Source organism: Fukomys damarensis, unplaced genomic scaffold (assembly GCF_012274545.1).
Source record: "Fukomys damarensis isolate Sample0158 unplaced genomic scaffold, DMR_v1.0_HiC HiC_scaffold_39, whole genome shotgun sequence".
NCBI lineage: Eukaryota > Metazoa > Chordata > Mammalia > Rodentia > Bathyergidae > Fukomys > Fukomys damarensis.
The window spans coordinates 100,129,880-100,149,995 of NW_022900951.1; the positions used below are offsets into that span (position 1 = coordinate 100,129,880).

The window sequence follows — 20,116 nt, forward strand, 5'->3', positions numbered from 1 at the left end:
CATATTTTTCCCTTCCCCTGTTGCAGATCTTTATAAAGGATTACTTTTTATTCAGTAAACAGAACAGAATCAATAAGGTAACTATGTTAAGATTTATACCAGCAGGACATCAAGGACCACAGAAAATTCCTTTTAAGTACAAATATATTACTTACTGTTGTTTCTATTTCCCCCTCCCTTTTAAAAAAAAGTTACAGTAATTAGTATATCTCAATTTCTAAAAAGAGGAAAGAGAATGAGAGAAGAGGGTATAGTACTTATAAATTGCTTGTTTTCTACACTATGACCATGCATGAAATAGGATTCCTCTTCTCAGTAGAAGATAGGTTCCAAGATTCACAACAATCTGCTTGAATTTGCAAATGGTATGAAACTTCATGCATGAAATATTTTCCCTATACATACATATCTAATACAAAGATTAATTTATAAATCTGGTACAGTGATTAGCAACAATACATTAGAAAAACCACAACAATATATAATGAAAGTTACATGAATGTGGTCTCTCTCTAAATATCTTATTGTACTATACTCACCCTTCTTAGGATGTAGATGATACAACATACATACATGTGATGACATCAAGGACATAGACACTGTGATTCACCACTAAGTTACTTACATAAGGAGTACATGATACAGCTACTGTGACAGTCAATCGGATGAACAATCTGATAACCAAGATGGCTACTAAGTGACTAATGGGCAGGTTGTATATACAGTACAAATATGCTAGACAAAGAGATAACTGACATCTAGATGAGACAGGGTTGGGAAGGCACAAGATTTCATCACGCTACTCAGATCAGAAATCAATTTAAAACTTATAAATTGTTTCTAGATTTTCCTATTGAATATTTTCAAACCATTGTTGATGGGAGTAATAGAAACATTGCAAAGCAAAATCGTGGGTAAGGGAGCACCAGTGCACATTTTGCGTTTAAATAGTCAATAAAGAAAAATAGCAGCCCCACCTCAGCTTTCAACTGCTCACCGCCTGTCATAGCCTCTAGTTGTTCCATTGTCATTTCCTCTGTAATTTCTATTCCTGCCATTTTTTGCACCACTTCTTTCAATATAAGCAGGTCAAAACTATTCCAAAGAATAAGAAGTCTACAGTTAAAACTTTATATATATGAAAGTGACAATACATTGTAATTAATATACTTAGAATGCATGGTGATTTGTACATAATATAGGGAGAGTAATGTGATTTTAAAGGGAAAACTGCATTCCTTAGAACTATATTGAAAAGCATTTCTTGTATGTTTAATTTTTACTTGAAAATTATTTCAAACTTAACAATAGATTACCAAGAACACTCATAAACCCTTTATCCCAATTTTACAATTTTTAACATTTTTACTGTTTGCTTTATCGTTTATATTTTCTCTTCCTCCCTCCCGTCTCTCTCATACACGCAGTTTTTTTTTAACAATTTGAAGGCAAATTATTTAACACACGGCCTTTTAACCCATAAAATTCCTAAGAGAGCTGTTCTCCTACACAATCACAGCACAGTGATCAATTTTAGTAAACCTATCACTCATGTTGCATTTTTATCAACTGTTCCAATAATATCCTTCATTTATCTTTCTTTTCCCAATACAGGATGGCAAATATATTTTTGATGATATAAAGCCATCTCTCTAAAGAATCCAACTATTAAAAATGAATCAATTTATAGGATGGCCATACATACTTATAAAAGGGAAAGAAGCAAAAACTGGTAATTAAACCTGATGGTTGACCAGTCCTAAGTACATTTTAGTTATGTGTCAATAGGTATGCATTTTAAGTCTCAAAATTAAGGCCTGTTAATGGAAATAACACATGTTACTTCTAAGATTTTCTAGGTTTTTCCAAAGGTAAAGCATGACACAACAGGATATAAACCAGGAGGCAAGGGAAGAGTTTTCTAATATTCTTGTCAAGAGTGTTTGTTTTCTCAACTTGCCTTGTTTTCTCTAAAGACAGTTTTTCAAATCAATATAGCCTGACATAAATAATATAAGTATAAACAAAATATTAATTTTCTTTGAAAAAACTTTAATTACATGATCACAGAAACATTCACACTACAGAAAAGTTATAAATTTGAAAATATCATGTCCTATTAGACTATAGACAGAGAAGACTAAAATACATAGGAATAAGTGAGAAGTGAGCATATCATAAATGATGTACCAAAAAATCCCGAGACTACATATTTTTAAGAATTTCCCCAAAGGGCAAGTAAGAATGTCAATAATTACTTGAATATTTATTTAGAACATCAGACAACTTATAATTTTCGTTCATATGCTTTCTACTAAGAAGCTTCTGGAAACAATTTTCAATTCTTTGATTCTAGTTCATCTACTGGTGAACTTCAATATACAAGGAGTGATCAAATATATAGTATTTTTAAAAATTACAGTAAAGGTTACACTACAAAAACAATGGAGTGTGTTTCAAGCAAGGGGAAATATTTTGAGGGGAACACTGGCAGTAAGTCTTTTACAGTAATAATTTTATTTAAGCCTTCAGCGTATTTTTTGAGCACACCTCACTGATCACATTTATGGCAAGTTCTGTCAAATAAAAACACTACAATGTATCCTCATACACCTTAATTCATTAGACCTGGCAACCATGAGACTTTTGGCCCCTGCCCAAGGTCAAAATGACCACAAAAGATAAATATTTTGTAACAATTCCAGATATGAATGCAGTCATGGCAGCATACTAACAAATGAAAGAGAATCTCTAGAACTATTTCAGAAATTGGCAAGAATGATAGGATAAGTATATTCAAAACAGGGGGAGTATGCCGAGGGGGATTCATGGCAATGTGCCATTCATTGTAGTAATTTTATAAAAATTTAAACACTGTAGATTTGATCATACTACACATACATTAATTCAAATTCTAAGCAATGGTACTGGCCCAGAATATAATAAATTTTTGTACTTACAGAGAGAACACTGTTCAAAAAGCAAGTAAGCCTTACACATCTGTAAAGTTCAAATTCAAAATTATGCCTCAAAGATACTATATATTCACTTAAAATAAACATGGTCCCACCAGATACTCTATGTGGTAAAGGTCCATTACTGTCCAGTAGCATAATCAATGTTTTGTTATAAAAGGATACACAGTATACCACTGTTAACTACTCAAAAGCCTAATAGGTAGTCAAAGTAAAATTGTCTTTTTAGTGAATTATAATATATTCAAACATTATTTACTTGTAAAAAAAGAGATTCCTTTATGTATTGTTATGATTTCCTTAATTAAACAATTTCATGTAAATAAGTAAGCAATTATTCTGCTTGATACTACAGCAGTCTTTCAGGATTATAGCAATTTCAATATTCTAACATCATTAGAAGTACTATTAACTATTGAATTTCATTTATACGTAATTTGTTATGATTACCTTTTGCCTGCCTTTAGTTGATTGGCCACATACTGCAGAAGACCAGCAAGATCAATTGGATATTTACGAAAAACTGCACCACAGAAACTAGCCAAACCTATATGAAGTTAAAGAATAGTAAGAATCAAAACAGTTCATAAAACAGAAAGCACACTAAGAGTCATTTCTTCAATTAACTCAACTTCTAAAACAAAATTTGGTAGGCATAATTATATTGCTGATAAATAAAAAATAGTAAATAATAGAATTAAATGAAACAAAATTTGGTAGGCATAACTATACTACTGATGCCAATGAATGAAGTTTCATAATAAAAATAGCTAAGATTTATTAAGCATACATATTTCAAGTACTATACCAAGCACTTTATTTTGACTCTCTCATTTAACCCTTGCAACATCATCTTAGGTTTGTATGACTGATGAGGCAAATTCAGGATAGTACCAGGGCATGGTTGGTTACACACGCCTATAATCCCAGCACTCGCAGCAGAGGCAGGAGGATCACCTGGGCTACATCGTTCAAGGCCAGCTTGGACTACATAGTGAAACTCAGTATCAAAAACCCACTGCCCCCACAAAAAAATGAATAAAGGATATACAAGTTCCTTGTGGACACACAGCACAAAGTAGGGTAGTGGTTTAAACTTGTGTACGCTGATTAATTGGGAAACAACAAAATCTTGCAGATTACTTTGTAAATTTAAACAAGAACCCTGCTCCTCAAATGTCTTAAGTCAGGAAAATTACTTTTTATCTCAAAAAATGCTGCTAATGGTAGAGGGCCAAAGAAACAGGTAAATATTACCAGACCAAGAAACAGTGAGATTAAAACTACAATCCAGACAAAAGGAGAAGATTCTAGTAACCTGTAGGTTATTCAACAATTGTTTACTAAGCACATAAATAACATAGGTCCCGCTCTTAATGATCTTATGGACTAGTGAGTGATACAGAAAAATAAACTGCAATGCCTACGATAAATAAAAGGCTCAACAGGAGTAAAAGAAGAGCACCTAATTCATCAGACTTGCAGGTAGGAACATAAAGAAAACTTTCTGAACAAAATGACTCCTATGCTGAAATCAAATAAACAGAAGGTGAACTAGGGGAGATGAACAGCCATGAAAGAGGATCCAAGTAGAGGGAATAACATGCAAAAGATCTACAGAAAGTTCAAGAAGTTCTGTAGTAATGGAACCTAGACTGCTGGAGGGGGGAAAAATGACGCTACAACAATAATGAACTGGTTTTAGAAGAAATCATTTACACAACAAATATTTCAAACTTTATAGTACAATAAAGAACTATTGAGCTGGGCGTGGTGGTGCATGCCTGTAACCCCAGCACTCGGGAGGCTGAGGCAGGAGGATCTCTGTATCTCTGTAAGTTCAAGACCGGCCTGGACTACATAGTGAGTTCCAGGTCAATCTCAACTACATAGTGCGACCCTGTCTAAAAAAAACCAAAAAAAAAATAATAATAATAACTACTGAAAGATTTCAAAAGCAAAACAGGTTGAAAGAAACAGAACTGGTATTAAAATGTCAAAGGTACAAGAAATTTAAAAAGACAAGTGTTTAGACTTTTTGGTTAACAGTCAAAAAAAATTTTTTTTCCCAAACTTGTGTTTTATTTTCCATCAACTTCTTTTCCACTTTGCTTCAGTGTCTGCAGAACAGCTCAAGTCCATTCAGTGGTGGTTCCTACCCACTCAGTGGCCTGAACAGTGGGGGCTGCAGACCAGTCCTCTGTGGCCGGTTGAGCACTCCAGTCTTCTGTAGGGAACTGCTCGACGGGCACAGAGGGCACCTGCACACCCTCAGACCAGTCTGCAACCTCAGGCTGAGCAGCAGTGAACTCCAGAGCTGATGCAGTCCATTTGCCCTGAAATTTCTCCTTGGTCACAGCCATTTCAGCAGCAGTCTGCTCTTTTTTTCAATCTCTTCAGGATCCCTGTAGAAGTAGAGATCAGGCATGATCTCCCATGGGTGTTCACGGGAGATAGTGCCACGCATGCGCAGCACTTCCTGGGCCAGCATCCACAGCAGACCCACTGAGTGAGCTCCCTTGTTGCACGGGATGGCAATATCCACATAGCGCAGAGGAGAATCTGTGCACACAGAGCAATAGTAGGCAGATTGACATCAGATGCCTCCGTGAAGGGCTGATGATCAGCCCTGGGATCTGTAACCACCAGAAGACTCGGCTCTTGGAAGGCTGCCTGGATCTGGTTAGTGAAGTCCCAGGAGTGAAGCGGCCAGCAATAGGAGTAGCTCCAGTGGCGGTGGCAAACTTCAGCACAACCCACTGGCCAGTGTTCTATAGGGTATGACACTGACATCAGCAGGGTTTTCAATGGCAACTATGGCTCGTGCTGCCAGCAGAAGCTTTTCCCAGGTCTGCTTCAGATTTATGGTGTAGATTCCATCACTTTTTCTTTTGTAGATACACTGTTCCATCTCGAAATCCAGGTTGGTGCCACCTAAGTGGGTTCCTGCAGCAAGGAATTTTAGGACATCTTCCTCCTTCATTTGCACAACACCAAGGGCTCCGGACATTGTGAAAGTTTCCCTTTAAGTTATGATGGGAATCAAGAACAATGCCATATGGAGCCTGCCTGGGCAACGAGGAAAGGCAAATTTTTGTTCTTTTAATGATGACCAGAATCATGGGACTGAAGGAGAAATGTTGCCAGTTCCCTTAAGATCAACTCCTCTAAAATAGTAGTAGTCAAAGAGAAGGTGATTTTTATCTCCCCAATAGTCTCCAAATTTTATCGTAGTCAAGAATGATCTCAAGAAAAAAAATGGTTCGAGTTATAACAAGTAGTAGGGACTATATGAATCTCTTAACACAGCCAAGAACTTTGACAATCTGTAGAACAAGCTGAGTGGCTAGATACTCTTAAAAAGACCTCTTGAAAATAAGCTCTTAAAAGTCTCTAAACATAGGTAATAAAATATAGTAGTTAGCATCAAAAGTAATTTAATCTTTGAGAAAAATAATAATACATACTCTGAAGCCAGCTGGAGATAGTTGTGTCATCATGTTTCATTCTCTCCTTTTCTGGATTAGCTAAAGCTTCAATGATACAATCTTTCATATGTTAAGAAAATATTTTGTCACTACATCTATAACAAAGAAAGACCCTTAAACAAAAGAAACGTCATATCTTGGGGAAAAACAAAATTCTTTGCTTCAAATTATTATAAATTATTGAAAAATTCACTCATCATAGTACCAACTCTTCTTCTTTAGCCTCTTTTCCAACTTTCAGAAAGCAAGACAGTGTTCATCTATATGAAGAAGTTTGGTAAAGCTAACATCTCTCCCTTTATACAACACAAAAGTATTCATGCATGTATATATACACTTGAGTTCTCTTTCAAATTCTCTACTGACCAAACTTCACATCAACCACCTGAATCCACTTTAGATGCTTACTTAGAAAGTAAATATTATTCATCATTAAAATCTATGTTTTGCTTCATTTGCAAGGATACAGGCCAAGACATCATAATTCAATGAAGTGAGGTATTTCAATGAATCTACAACAGGTGTTATTAAATTATCATACTTCTGTATTTGTGACAGGATCTGGAAGACAGCAACAAAGAATAGATGGTATTAACTAAACAAATAAAAGAGTTTCTACTATGCCAAGTAATAGGTACAGTTTTTCAAAACAGAAGAAACACTTATAATTTCATATTTATGTGAAACTTATTACTCTATCATTGCCTTCAAGAATATTTTCTTAGGCTACATTTTCAAATCAGTAAATAATTTGAGGGGCTTTAACTTTGGATTTTGCAAAGACAAGTTAATCTCAAGTGTCTTTTAGAATTTTTCTAAAAAATCAAATAAATAGCCTCGTATGGTGGTACATGCTTGTAATCCCAGTAGTATGGGAAGTTGAGGCATGAGGATCACCAAGTTTGAGCCCAGGCTAGGAACTTAGTGACTTAACAAAACCTTGTGCCAAAGTAAAGAAGAAAAGGGCCAGGGATGTATCTCAATGCAAAGGCCCTCTTTCAAACCCTAGTACAGTATTAAAAAAACTAAAAATAAAAAAGATTATATCGGAATCACAATTAAATGCTATTCAAATATTTCTAAAAACATAAATCAAAATATAATAAACAAGATAGCAGTGTTCATAATATTAGCACTGTCATGTATACTAGAAAAATTAATCAATGTATTAAATATTATATGGTAACACTTTTTTTGGTACCTGGAATCGAACTCAGGCCCTTGCATTTGCCAGGCAAGCACTGTGTCACTGAGCTATATCCCTGGCCCTCTGTAATAACTTCTGGGTTTAGCAGAACCTGACAGTTCACTTGCTAAAGATATTCCCCCTAAAACTACCAAACATTTAAAACACTACTTCATTCTTTTTCCATTTGTGCTGATTTAAAGGCAACTAAACAACAACAACAAAATCCCTTAAAACAATATTAATCTCAAAACATACATAATCAAACAAAATGGTTGGATTGCTGTGGCTCAACTTCCCAATTTGTCTTCCTGAAGGCTTCACATTTTCCTTGGTTAGCCTCCTAAAAGGGGAGAGAAAGGTGGCAGGGATCATCTTAAGTAACATCATTCATAATGCCGAAAGCTTTGGAACAGCATGGTACAAAAGCAATTCTTTCCTGAATATCCAAAATGGATCAATGTAAACAACTATCTTCATCATACACTATACTCTACTGCAGTAACTGGAGTATTTGTTAGGAATGCTCCCAGAGGATACTGAAATTTTATGTTAAAAGTTTAACATTTATAGAATATACATTTTGAGCACTCGGGAGGCTAAGGCAGAAAGACTATACCAAGTTCAAGGCTAACCTGGGCTACACAGTGAGCTTGAGGCTAGCCTAGAGTACATAGCAAGACCCTGTTTCAAAAAATTTAAAAAAAGATAAAAGAAAATAAACATTTCCATTTTATAGTAACGGTCTACTAAATCATTAAAATTCTTAATAAATACTTCAAGTACATAAAATTCTTTCTATGGAGAATCATATGTATTTTAGATTTAGAAGGGTTTATCAGTTTAGTGATTAAGAAATCCAATTTGGTGTGATGCAATGAAAGGCCTCATGCCATCTGGTTCAGTCACCTTTATAGAGTAAAAGCTAATGTGACACTCCTGAATAAGTTCTCATTCATATTTCCAGGTATTTTTAAAAAATATTTTCTACTTCTTCCCCCAGCTCAGTATTCTTTTACCAATATTCTGTGAAAGCATAGCAATGAAATTCTTACAGGTGAAAACAATTACACAGAATCTTAAACTCTTTTGAATTACATAGTAAATCTAAAAACAAATGTGAGGTTACAAATGAAATGAGAGGCTTTCTAAACTGAAAATAAATTATGAATTCAGTTTATAATTCAAAGAATAGGACCGATCTTAAAATAGCAAACTTGATATAATTATCTGAAGAAGCTTCTTATGACAAAAAAGGCCCAATAATTAAAATGATTTTATTTATCGGCTGCTTCTCTTCTCCTTTTACTCTTCATGGCCCACCCCACCCTCCTCCAATGGAGAAGAGAAATGATTAGTTTTAACCTTTGGATATATTCTGTTCCACCTTCAAATTTACCACCCCCATTTCTAGCCATATGTCAGATGATCCCCCTACTTGCCAAGGATAAACCCACACACACATAAACACACCTGGCTTTTTATTCCATTCCCTTCTGCCTCTATCACTGTTTTTGTTTGAAAAACAAACAAAAGTTAAAGGAATATTTTCTTATGTTTTACACGTAAGCTACCATGGTATCTGGCGTATACAACACAAGTAATAAGCATTTGTAGAATGAATTATTGAACATCCTATAGCAAGCTCAGGGTTTTTGTTGCTGTTGTTGTTTTGGATTTTCTAGGACATAGTCTCGCTTTGTCGTTTGGGCTGGTTTTGAACTCTCTATGCAGCCAAGGTTGGCCTTTAACCTGTGGTGATCTTCCCCTTCAGCTTCCTGAGTGCTGGGATTATAGACAGGCACCCCCATGCCTGACTACAAGCTCAATGTTTAAAAGAGGCATTCAAATTTTGTGAAGTTCAACAAGTGACAAATTAATACATTCCACTTTGAATGTAAAAAAGTTCAAATATCAAGCTCATAGTGTTCAATCCCTGAGAAAAAATAATTACAGCTTACAAATGTAAACAAAACCAAGGAAAAAATGGAAACAAAGTCTTTGTAAATAGGGAGGGGTGGAAGGGTTGAAGGGAGGGCAGGGGAATGGGGGAAAAAATAAGAACCAAAATATATTATGTAAAGGTACACATTTCCAATGATGAATATCATTATATTGTATATCTAAAATGTACCAATAAAATTAATTTAAAAAATGGAACAAAACCCAAGTATATTAAAAATTCCCTCACTGTTCTGTATTAACATATTTTTATTCATATTAATGTTTATTATGACAAGTTACTAAACATTAGGAATACAAGGATGAACCATTACTACTACTCTCAAGCTGGGGAAACATTTAACATCATTTTTAAATTTCTATATTGTTTTTAAAAGAAAAAACTTAGAAAAGTACTTATATGCTATGAATAAAATAAAAATGGGGATAATATATTTGCATTGCCCTGTATATACATAAAAATTTCTAGAAAGATAATCTAAATACTGGTTACTTTTTTTGTTTGGGGAGAGAACTGAATGGATGGAACATGAGGTGAGAGACTTTTTACTATATATCTTTTTTACTGTGTATGTTTAAGAAACACAAGGTAATGTTTTGGTTTATATATTCTAATGGCTCTTGATCCTTTCTAGCAAAAGCTAAGCTAATTAACTTTCTGGCATCAGAGTGCAGTCATCAATGCAGCGCAATGGTTTGCCAAAACTTAGTCCTTTTACCTCACTGAAACTTTATAAGCTCTGATCAACATCGTCCCCTTCCCTATCCTTATCCATTCCCCCTCTCCAGTAGCCTCTAGTAATTATTTTTTCAATGTACAATCTTTATATTTTAAAATTTTAATTTTGTTGGTATAATTTGTATATACATATAGATATAGATAGATCACATGAATCACAGGGAATTTCAACCTGTACATAATGTATCTTGATTCTTTTTTACCATTCCCCTCCCTTCTCCCTTCAACCCCTCTTCCCTCATTTACAAAAGCCCCATTTCCATTTTTCCTTTTCTCATTCTTTTTCCTTCCTTCCTCTCCTCTCCCCCTCTCTAGTTCCCACTTTCTTTTTAACAAGTTTTTCGTATTTCACATTGTCTATTATACATTTTGGTCCCTATTTACACTTTGTTTCTTATACCAGAGAGACGAATGCAATATTTACACGTGTCTGATTTATTTTACTTAAAGAGTTTACACCACAAAAGAAATCACTAACACAGTGAAGAGACAACCCACCAAGTGGAAAAAAATTCTAGGTGTTAGTCCCTCAGACAAAGGACCAATATCTAAAACATACAAACAACTGAAAAAAAATCAGACCCCCCCAAACTTAAAGACCCAACCCAAAAGTGGGCATCTGAAGTGAATAGACAATTCTCAAAGAAGTACAAATGGCAAACAAATATATAAAAAATGCTCAACATCACTGGTTATTTGAGAGACGCAAATAAAAACAACACAGAAACTCCATCTCACTCCAAAAAAGAATGGCCAATATCAAGAATTAACCAACAAGTGCTGGCAGGGCTGTGGGAAAAAGGAACCTTTGTACACTGTTGGTGGGAGTGCAGACTGGTGCAATCACTGTGAAAATCAGTGTGGAGATACCTCAAAAAACTAGAATGAGAGGTCTCATTTGACCTAGCTATTCTTCATCTGGGTATCCTCCCAAAAGAATTAAAAACATCATACCACAGAGAAAAATGCATACCCATGTTTATAGCAACACAATTTATAATAGCTAAAACTCAGAAACAGCCCAAATGCCCATCCACCAACGAATGGATAAAAAAATGTGGGTTTTTCTATACACTGGAATGTTACTCAGCCATAAAGAAGGACAGACTCAAGACATTTATAGTATATAACCTTTAAAAGAAAGGAAATTCTGTCATCCATGGCAACATGGATGCAACTGGAGAATTGTATGTGTAAGTGAAATAAGCTGGGCACAGAAAGACAAATACTGTATTATTTCACTGATGCATAGAATGTGTATACCTCTTTATAGTTACTAAAATTTAAAGCATACTTTCAAAAAGATAATTAAACAAAGACCATCACAGCCATGTCTCTAAGTGATACATTATCATTATTTGCCTAAAGAATAGTGGTGGCACAAATAAAGAACAATCTGTTGTGTTGGGTAGTATGTGCTAGGGAAGAATTCAGAGGTGGCATTGAAGCTTCTCTCCAAGCATGAATCACTACATGGAGAAGGGAAAGGAAGGTAAGGGAAAACCTGTACAAATAAAGGAAACAAAAAATATTTGCAAGAGTGAAGGAAAGGAGACCATAGTATACATAGGGAAACATAAACAGGCTCAGTACAGCTGGAGATCAAATTGGCAGAAAATGAGGATGATATAGAGAGGAAAAGATCAAGGAGTACCTCTTGCATCACCATGCCAGAAAGCTAGATGTACAACCTACAGGCAATGGCAATTAATCAGAGAATTGTGAAGCAAGAGAATAAAATAAGGCAATACAGTGCTTCAGACAAAAGAACGAAGGTTGTGGTAGTAGAGAGTAGATAAGATGGACTCAAGGAATTTAATACTTACTATCAAACAAAAATAGGCACTTAGATCAGTGTCTAGCATACCTAGCAATGGTTCCATAAATATCATCTGTGATTTTGTTAAGCTACAAACTGTACCTGAATAACTCAAGATCAGAACTTATTCAGGCAGATTAAAGCCTAATATCCTCTCCCACAATAACTTTCCCAGGTGAAATATCTCATTCTCTTGTCTATCCTTCCACAGTAGTTTATACATCCTGTATAACAGCACCTCAAAGCCAGACTGTGACCCTGCACATCCCAGCTTTCCAGGTAGACTGTGATGACAGACAATATCTTGAGGCAAGGATAATATGACTGCATACTGTTATATAATGTATCTACTTAAACTACAAAATGCATGACTTTTTTTTCAGCTTTAATTGAGTTTATTGGTACATTTTAGGGATACAGTACAGTTACATTCATAACCATACTGAAACATGAATTTATAAAAGGAATGACAATTGACAACAGCCTTGAAGAAAATATGTGCAATATAGCAAGTATATTTAAGATCTAAACTAATACTAAAGTATACAATTTTTATAATCAAACTTCAAATAGACTACCAAAAAGTAGAAATAACATCACTCCTATATTTTTAATGACATAAAAATAAAGAGAAAAAGAGAAATTTCTCAAAAGCTGTCTCTCTATGGAGATAATTGTATGTCCAGTACATCATCCTAACAGATAAAATAATGTGTTAAAAGGGATTATTAGATTTTTATACCTAGACAACTCTGAAACCACTAACTTGGTAGTTAAAAAGAGCTAAAACCACAAAACTCATTCTATCTGCAGTTTATAATTAGCTATACAGTTGTCTCAAAATTAAGGCTCTGACATGAACTAGCTGAAACAAAGTAAATTAGATCCAGATATAATTTAGATTAATATAAAGAAAAATAAATTAAGACTTACTTCATGATATATTTGGCTCTGTCTATTGTTTGAGCTTTAACTTTTACTAAAAGTGGGTGACTGTTATAAGTTTCATTCTTCCACTGGCCATACAGACGGTATCTTTAAAAATGATGAGATGAAGAATTAGGAAAAGTTAAACAATTAGAGGTTAACAGTCGAATTACTAGTTGTTAAAAATATGAAAGTATGTATTTACCTATGCTGGTAAGGAAATGTTTTAAACATTCCCCATAGTTCCTCAGACATACAAGCATTGCAGTCCATCAAAGAAAGAGATGGAAGTAGTACCTGGTCAGTAATGCTTAGCAAACAGCTAAGGATAACTTCCTAAGAAGAGAAAAAATAATTTCAGTAAGAAGTCCACATTAATTCATCCTCAAAATAACTTTGTGCTATTCTTGGGGAAACTACATTTGTCAATCTCAAAACATAAAATATCCAATTCTCTGCCCTATCCACTGTCCTTACTTTGTTTCTCCATGCATGACAGCAAATGGGGTGAAGGAAGCAAAAGAGTAACAAAGAAATGAGGGACTTTTATCTCACTTCCTTTCTCAATACATTCATCTTCGGAGGTGGGGTATAAAACTTAAAACCTAACTTCATGAGTTGTCAAAAGTTGTGGTCAACATGTAAAGTGTAAAATAATTACTCACACAGACGATCAAAGAACATTCACGGTAAAATTTTCAGTATGCTATGCCTAGACAAACATTAGACATTTGATTTTTTTCAGTCTCTTACCGTTTTCTCTTTATCTTCTTGTTTGCTTCCATCAGACTGAAACTAAAATTTTAAAAAAATTTAATAAAATGCAACAAGATTAAAATTATGCTGTCATAATATAGCTTCTAATTGGAAAAAGGTTAAATTGCCCATGAAAAAGGATTGTTTAAAAAAAACAACTGTTCTTACACACATGTAGGTTCTAGTCTATTATAATTACCATCTTAAAATTTCAGCTAGATTTCTAACCTCCAAATCTTCTTTGACATACATGAATCTTGAGTCAGCTTTATAAACCAATTCTTTTCAATCTCATCATCATAAACCAAAGCATCCTAAAAACTGATCTAAGTGTTTATTATACAGTTAAATATTATAAAATCATAATCAGCACATTTGGCTTATTAATCTAGATTTTTCTCTACAGCATTAGTAAAATCAAACACGAAAGAAAGAAAAAAATTAAACACAAAGAAATTTTTTTCAGTGGTAAAGTTTATTTGAAAAAGTAAAAGTGAAAAGCTAGAGGAAAAACTGGCTCTCCAGAGTGAGCTTGGGTCGATGAAGAGAGGAAAAAGCAACATAAAAGTACACCCTGAAGGAAGTAGGGCAGGCTATTGTCAGGAAAGCCATGATAGACAAATATAAAGAAATTTAAAGCTATATTTTAATTCATAACTACAAAAATAGTCCATGAAACTAATCTCAAAATATTAGTAACACTGCTGACAAAGACAAAACCAATGTCTAACTTGGATGGACTGTGAGTCTATATTTTATTAGTGATTCCCAGGTGGAACCCTAAAGTGATACATTTGATGATGTGATCTATAAGACAATCTAGATTTCTAAGAAGGACATAATTAAAAATCAAATAACGGAAGAGGAAAAGCTAATAGGTAGCTAAGAGGGTTATTTTCATCATAGATGACAGCATTCTATGTATGTATGCATTTTCATGCTTGAGTATTTCAATGGGTGTTACCACTGGGACCAGTCTAACTTCTTTGCTGCATTTTTACCTGACACTAATTGAGGACCTTCCATTCTACCTTTATGGGAAAATACATACAGATATACTTTTTTTCTTCTCCCTAGTTAATGGGCTTAAAAGTTAGGGTTCTCTCACAGACCACAATTAAGTCAACCTGTCAGCAAATAAAGGACTGGGTTACAGAGGAGTGGCTCAACAGAAAAAAAGCTGCAGTAGTTATTTTTATTTGTTTGGTTTGGTGTGGGCAACTTGTAATTACAGTGGCATATTGGGTATACAACAGGAGACAGAAATGAGGGTATGCCATAATTGGAAGAATTAAGTTTGTAGTATATCATGTTAGAATTTAAGGCAGTTAAAACTCCCCTTTTCATGGTGTAGTATGATTCAAACAAACCTGACAAAGGTACTAAGGTACCAGGTCAGCCTAATTCTCTTTCTAGGTAACTAATATTAGTTTCTAATGTTTATGTATCAATTCTCTAGATTGTATAACCAAGAAAATTTGAAAAAGAAATATGGGAAACAAAATAAAGCCATTTAGAACAGTAAAAACAAACAAAAACAACTTTCCAAACAAAGGCTAATTACAGCAAGGATAAAAATTAAAATAAAATAAAAATCAAGTGATACATGCAAATAAAAGCAATTTTCTTTTTGGCGGTAAAATGCTAAGTAAAATAAATAAAAGAGATAAACAAATAAAAAATCAATAAAAGAGAGTGGTGGTTTCACTCTCTTGATGCTTTTTCTTTCAGTTTACTTTGCTTTTTAATTCAAAGTACTGTAAGACTCTCTTTCACACAAGTTTTAACAAATGCCAGGCTGAAATATGGACACAGAAATAGAGGAGAAGGACAAGAGATATTCATTCATTCATTCATTTACTATGTGTCAGGCACTGGGAATTCTAAGATGAGCAGGACAAAGTTCCTATCTTTGAGAAGGTGACACCACTTGAAGATCAAAGCTATAATTGCCAATGTACTGTTAGCAATTTAATTTTTAAGTATGAGTGAAATAGCACTCACAATTATATCTAGAGAGGCCATAAGGTCAATGACCCAAAACAAGTTCCGATATCACTCCATAAAAACAGAGGAGCTGATACAGTGCAGAAAGAATTATTACTAAAAGTACTGCCTTCTACCATATTTCATTTAGGTTAATAAAATCTATACTGGGGCTGGGGACTTAGCTCAGTGATGCCGCATCTATGGTCAAGTACAAGGTTCTGAGTTCGATTCCTCACTTACATATAATAATAAAATGGTCACCTACCAATCTGTGGTGGTTTTTATTGCAGTGTAACTAATAGCACAATCTTTCAATATCGAGTCCTAGTTTAGACAATAAATTATATGGTCTACTCACCATATAAGTAACATTCAAATCGCAGTAAACAACTTGTGAGAGGGGCTTTAATATTAAAACATACTCCTAAACCCTGCTATATAGCTATACTCAATTTCAAAAATTCACCAATTAGAACTACTTTGGTTAAAATACTGGTTGTGCTATGTAAGTTTACTCTGTTTTACACAATGGTTCTAAGCAGCTGAGGAAGTACAAGACTTTCACTGCCCTTAATAAATATGTATATGTGCTATATTTTTAAATGATTCTCTTCATTAAACAAAACAACAAAATTGCCCTAACTTCAGGGCAAATTAAAGTTTCTATATTGAATTTGTTTAACGTAATGTGTTCCTGTGTTTTGGTTTGGATTCCCACAGACCTGAATTTATTAAAGTACAGGCACTGTTTATTTGGGAAGTTATCAAAGGAATCACCATGAAAATTTATTCCTATAGATAAATGTACTTCTAACCCATTGGAGAGTCTGAGTCTGTGTAGAAATTCACTGTAGGTTGTTCCACCTGAGAACATGGTAGTTTTACACCAAATCTTGTCTTTCATTGTTTGAAAGCTGGGGACGAGTGAGATGAGTATTACACTTCCCTTCCAATTCAATCCTGGCCTGTGTGGCACAAGCGTGAAGACAAAGACAGACAGGTAACAGCAGCTGAAAAGTGGACTAGCACACAGTGGAATGGTAAGGACCTGATACATAGACCCTTACAGACGGGATCTGACAGCATCTGCTATGCCCTTGAGTAAGCAAATGCCCAAATCTCCAACAGGTAAACATTTTCATAAATGCTGTCAAGTGTTACTTCTCCTTTTTATACTTTGAGATTTCTTCCTCAAATTAATTTTGAAATTCGTTTTCAGAAGACAAAGTACTGGAGAGGAGGGGCGTGAATTGAATAAACTGTTCATAGCGTGCATTTAGGCCATACTTAAAAGTTTATTTTTCTTATATAAAATGCACTTTAGAAAGTATACACTATTTGTACAGAGTCTACATTTGCCTATTAATACTTAATATCAGCTTATCCTTGTATTTTTATCTCTTTTAACTACTTGGAAAAATGCTGAGGTCTGATTTGTAATTTAAGTATGACTGAGCATGAACGTACTCAGTATAAGGTTATCTAAGTTCAAGTCAATTATTATAGGAGGCAATATAAGTGTAAATATAAACATCCTAATGGTTCTTTGTCAGACTCATTAAAGGCTGTTTGTTTTGGATTAAACTTGGTCTCTAACACCAGAGTTGTTCTCAAGGTTTGTGTAAGACCTTTTACATTTTCAAAAGTACACTGGGGAGCTTAAGGAATGATGCCAATAATAGCAGTGTCTTCTCTATTTGGAAATAGAAGTATAATGAAAAATTTTGATTGTTTTTTAAAATATTCTTACAAAACTTGTTTCTACTTAAAATGGAGAGATACATCCATAGCTCCTCTAGTTTACCCACAAAATCCTAACAAAAACTTTCTTTCCTTTCAAAAATTTTCTTTTGATCAGTTACCTGATCTGTAACGTGAATTTCAACAGGGTAACTATCTGATTATCACTAAAATGTAAACAAAAGAATTAATATGAAGTCAACAAATGTGCTTTAGAAGAAAATGAAGCTGCTACTTTAAAGTAGCACTTAATATTCAGACAAAAATAAATTAAAGTATACTAATACATAAAGACAACTCATCAAAAACTACTGTCATAACTTAGAAAAATAACCCACTATATTAAATCTCAAATTTCACCCTCTATGCATATACACTGAGTATTTTGATAGTACAAGTCTAGTTACACTCACATAAATTAAACACAGGTATGGTACAATGCCACTGTACTGAACCCCATACCTTTATCCAAAAAGAATGCCCATTTTGGGTTCTAAGCTATACCACCAAGGGAGACAATTTCAAAAGAAGTGGAGTGAAGCAAGATCACAGAATCTTCTTCCCTAACAGTTGATGAAAAGCAAAAAGCAGTAAACATCAGCAGCCACAAATTTCTAATGTAGTTAATAAGCTGGAGTTTTAGAACCACTGGCTTAAATTACATTTTTACTGTAGCAACCTAAATTTTTATTATGGAATAGTTTGGCTAACAAAACCCCACAGGCATGAAATAATTCAGTATCCAACTCATACTAGATGTAGGAAAAAGGACATCTCAGATATAGAAAAAGGACATTTTTCTATGTTACCACAATATCAGTGTCACACCTATTTTCTACTATCATCAAGGTCATCTCCCATCAGGTTTTTCTAAGCTTTATCTATGAAATAAATTGTAACACTTCAGCTTTTACTAAGTGCCAACAAAAGAAACTAATAGTGTAAAGAATAACCAAACAAATGAATTAAGATGGCAGAGTGAAGCAAAATGGAATACCTCCCCACCAAAATTCTTAAGGCAATAAACAAGTTTTTTTTCTAATGCACAAAATTAACCACCAGCAACCAAGCAAGAAAAGAGAAACCTATGCTATTAACTTTGGGAGTTGTAGGAACAATCAAATGATATTTTAGTACTACAGTGTCATATGACTTGTGCCACTAACATAATCTGCAATAGTATTGAGCAAGGATGTGGAATAGAATCTTTGGTAACATGGCCTGCAAGGTATGTTGGTAGCCTAAGGAAAAACACTTGTGAGGAAAAGTCCAGAAGGACTCTGGCAAAGGAAAAATCGCCTATCAAGTCTTGCTATTTTTCAAAGGCACATGCTTGGAAGAGTGAAGGAGTCAAGCCCAAGGAGCCAAATACCCACTTGGCTGGATATGTCTTGCACAGGATGGTCAAACAGATCTGAGGAGAAAGTAGAACTGAGGTCCTCTAAAAGGCTATATTCAGCCTCCACTGAACTCATTCACTTGCCTATCCTAGAGTATTAAAAGGTTGAAAACATAACCAAATATTTAAAGGGTAGACTTGTGGCTTAAGTAGGAACTGATCATTATCAAAGTGGGAAGGAGATAATGATTCACTTTGACTTTATCAAGAATAGGTCTGAAGAGAAATGCCAACATTAAGGTGAAAATAAATGCTGTGGTAACCATGGAAGCAGAAGGAAAGGAAAGCATAGGGAAGGGGAGGTGTGGGAAAGGAGAGAAGGAGGAAGGGAAAAGAGAGGGGAAGGGAAAGGATGGGACAGGACAGGTTGGGATGAGATGAATGAATGTAGTCTAGAAGAAAGTACACAACACAGAACAGACGTGCAGTCTCCCCAAGTAGCTATATATTCAGTCGTACAAAAAGTATTTAAAAATAACCCAGTAAAAGAAGAAAAGCTTGGGTATGAGATTAACAGGATGAAATGGGAGATTATAGAGACAAAATAATAAAGCAATTTAGAAGACCTATTATCTGTTCAATTTCAAACACATTATATTTATACAAGCATTATAGCATGACAATTTTTACCTCAGTCAGATCTGAAGTCAGGATGTACAGACTAAAATCATAGCTCTATCCCATAGCAACTATGAAATCTGGGACAAGTTACTTAGGCAGTAGGACAAAAGATTTGGTAAACATTACATTAGTTAACTCAGAATTCATGTAAGAGTTCCACTGAGATTAGCTGTCATAATCATAAATAACTTAATCCATTAAATCAGCTAGATTATAAAATGCAACAAGGAATTGGTCATAACTAACAAAGAATTTGTCATCTTTTAAGTATGTAATTGCTGACATCCAATTTCTAGTTCAGTGTTTAAGAAGCTTTGAAGTCCTCACTCTGTCCTAATAACAGGTAAAAAGCTGAATAAACTGAAAATTAACTCTTTCCTAGATCTGTAAGAGAAGTGAAGTCACAAGGTAAACCACTATACCCCTAAAGCTAGAGGCAGACAAGCAAATACAGAGAATCACAGCCAGGGATTTAGCTCAGTGGTGCTACTGCCTGCTTTGTAAGCAAGATCCCA

At 34.5% G+C, this 20,116-nt stretch overlaps 1 protein-coding gene and 1 pseudogene across 3 annotated transcripts in view; both read right to left on the reverse strand.

The window, feature by feature from the left end:
- Thoc2 (THO complex 2) overlaps positions 1 to 20,116 on the reverse strand; it is a 119,900-nt gene that overhangs the window by 33,276 nt on the left and 66,508 nt on the right. For all 3 annotated transcript variants that reach the window (XM_033760164.1, XM_033760165.1, XM_033760163.1), the window contains exons 13-20: positions 13,850 to 13,891; positions 13,302 to 13,432; positions 13,103 to 13,204; positions 7,908 to 7,992; positions 6,931 to 7,024; positions 6,443 to 6,523; positions 3,426 to 3,522; positions 978 to 1,095 (exon numbers count right to left, since the gene is read on the reverse strand). In XM_033760164.1, coding sequence (XP_033616055.1) covers positions 978 to 1,095; positions 3,426 to 3,522; positions 6,443 to 6,523; positions 6,931 to 7,024; positions 7,908 to 7,992; positions 13,103 to 13,204; positions 13,302 to 13,432; positions 13,850 to 13,891 — 750 coding nt within the window. The remainder of the gene's footprint in view (positions 1 to 977; positions 1,096 to 3,425; positions 3,523 to 6,442; positions 6,524 to 6,930; positions 7,025 to 7,907; positions 7,993 to 13,102; positions 13,205 to 13,301; positions 13,433 to 13,849; positions 13,892 to 20,116) is intronic.
- Positions 5,108 to 6,021, reverse strand: LOC104855647 (annotated as a pseudogene).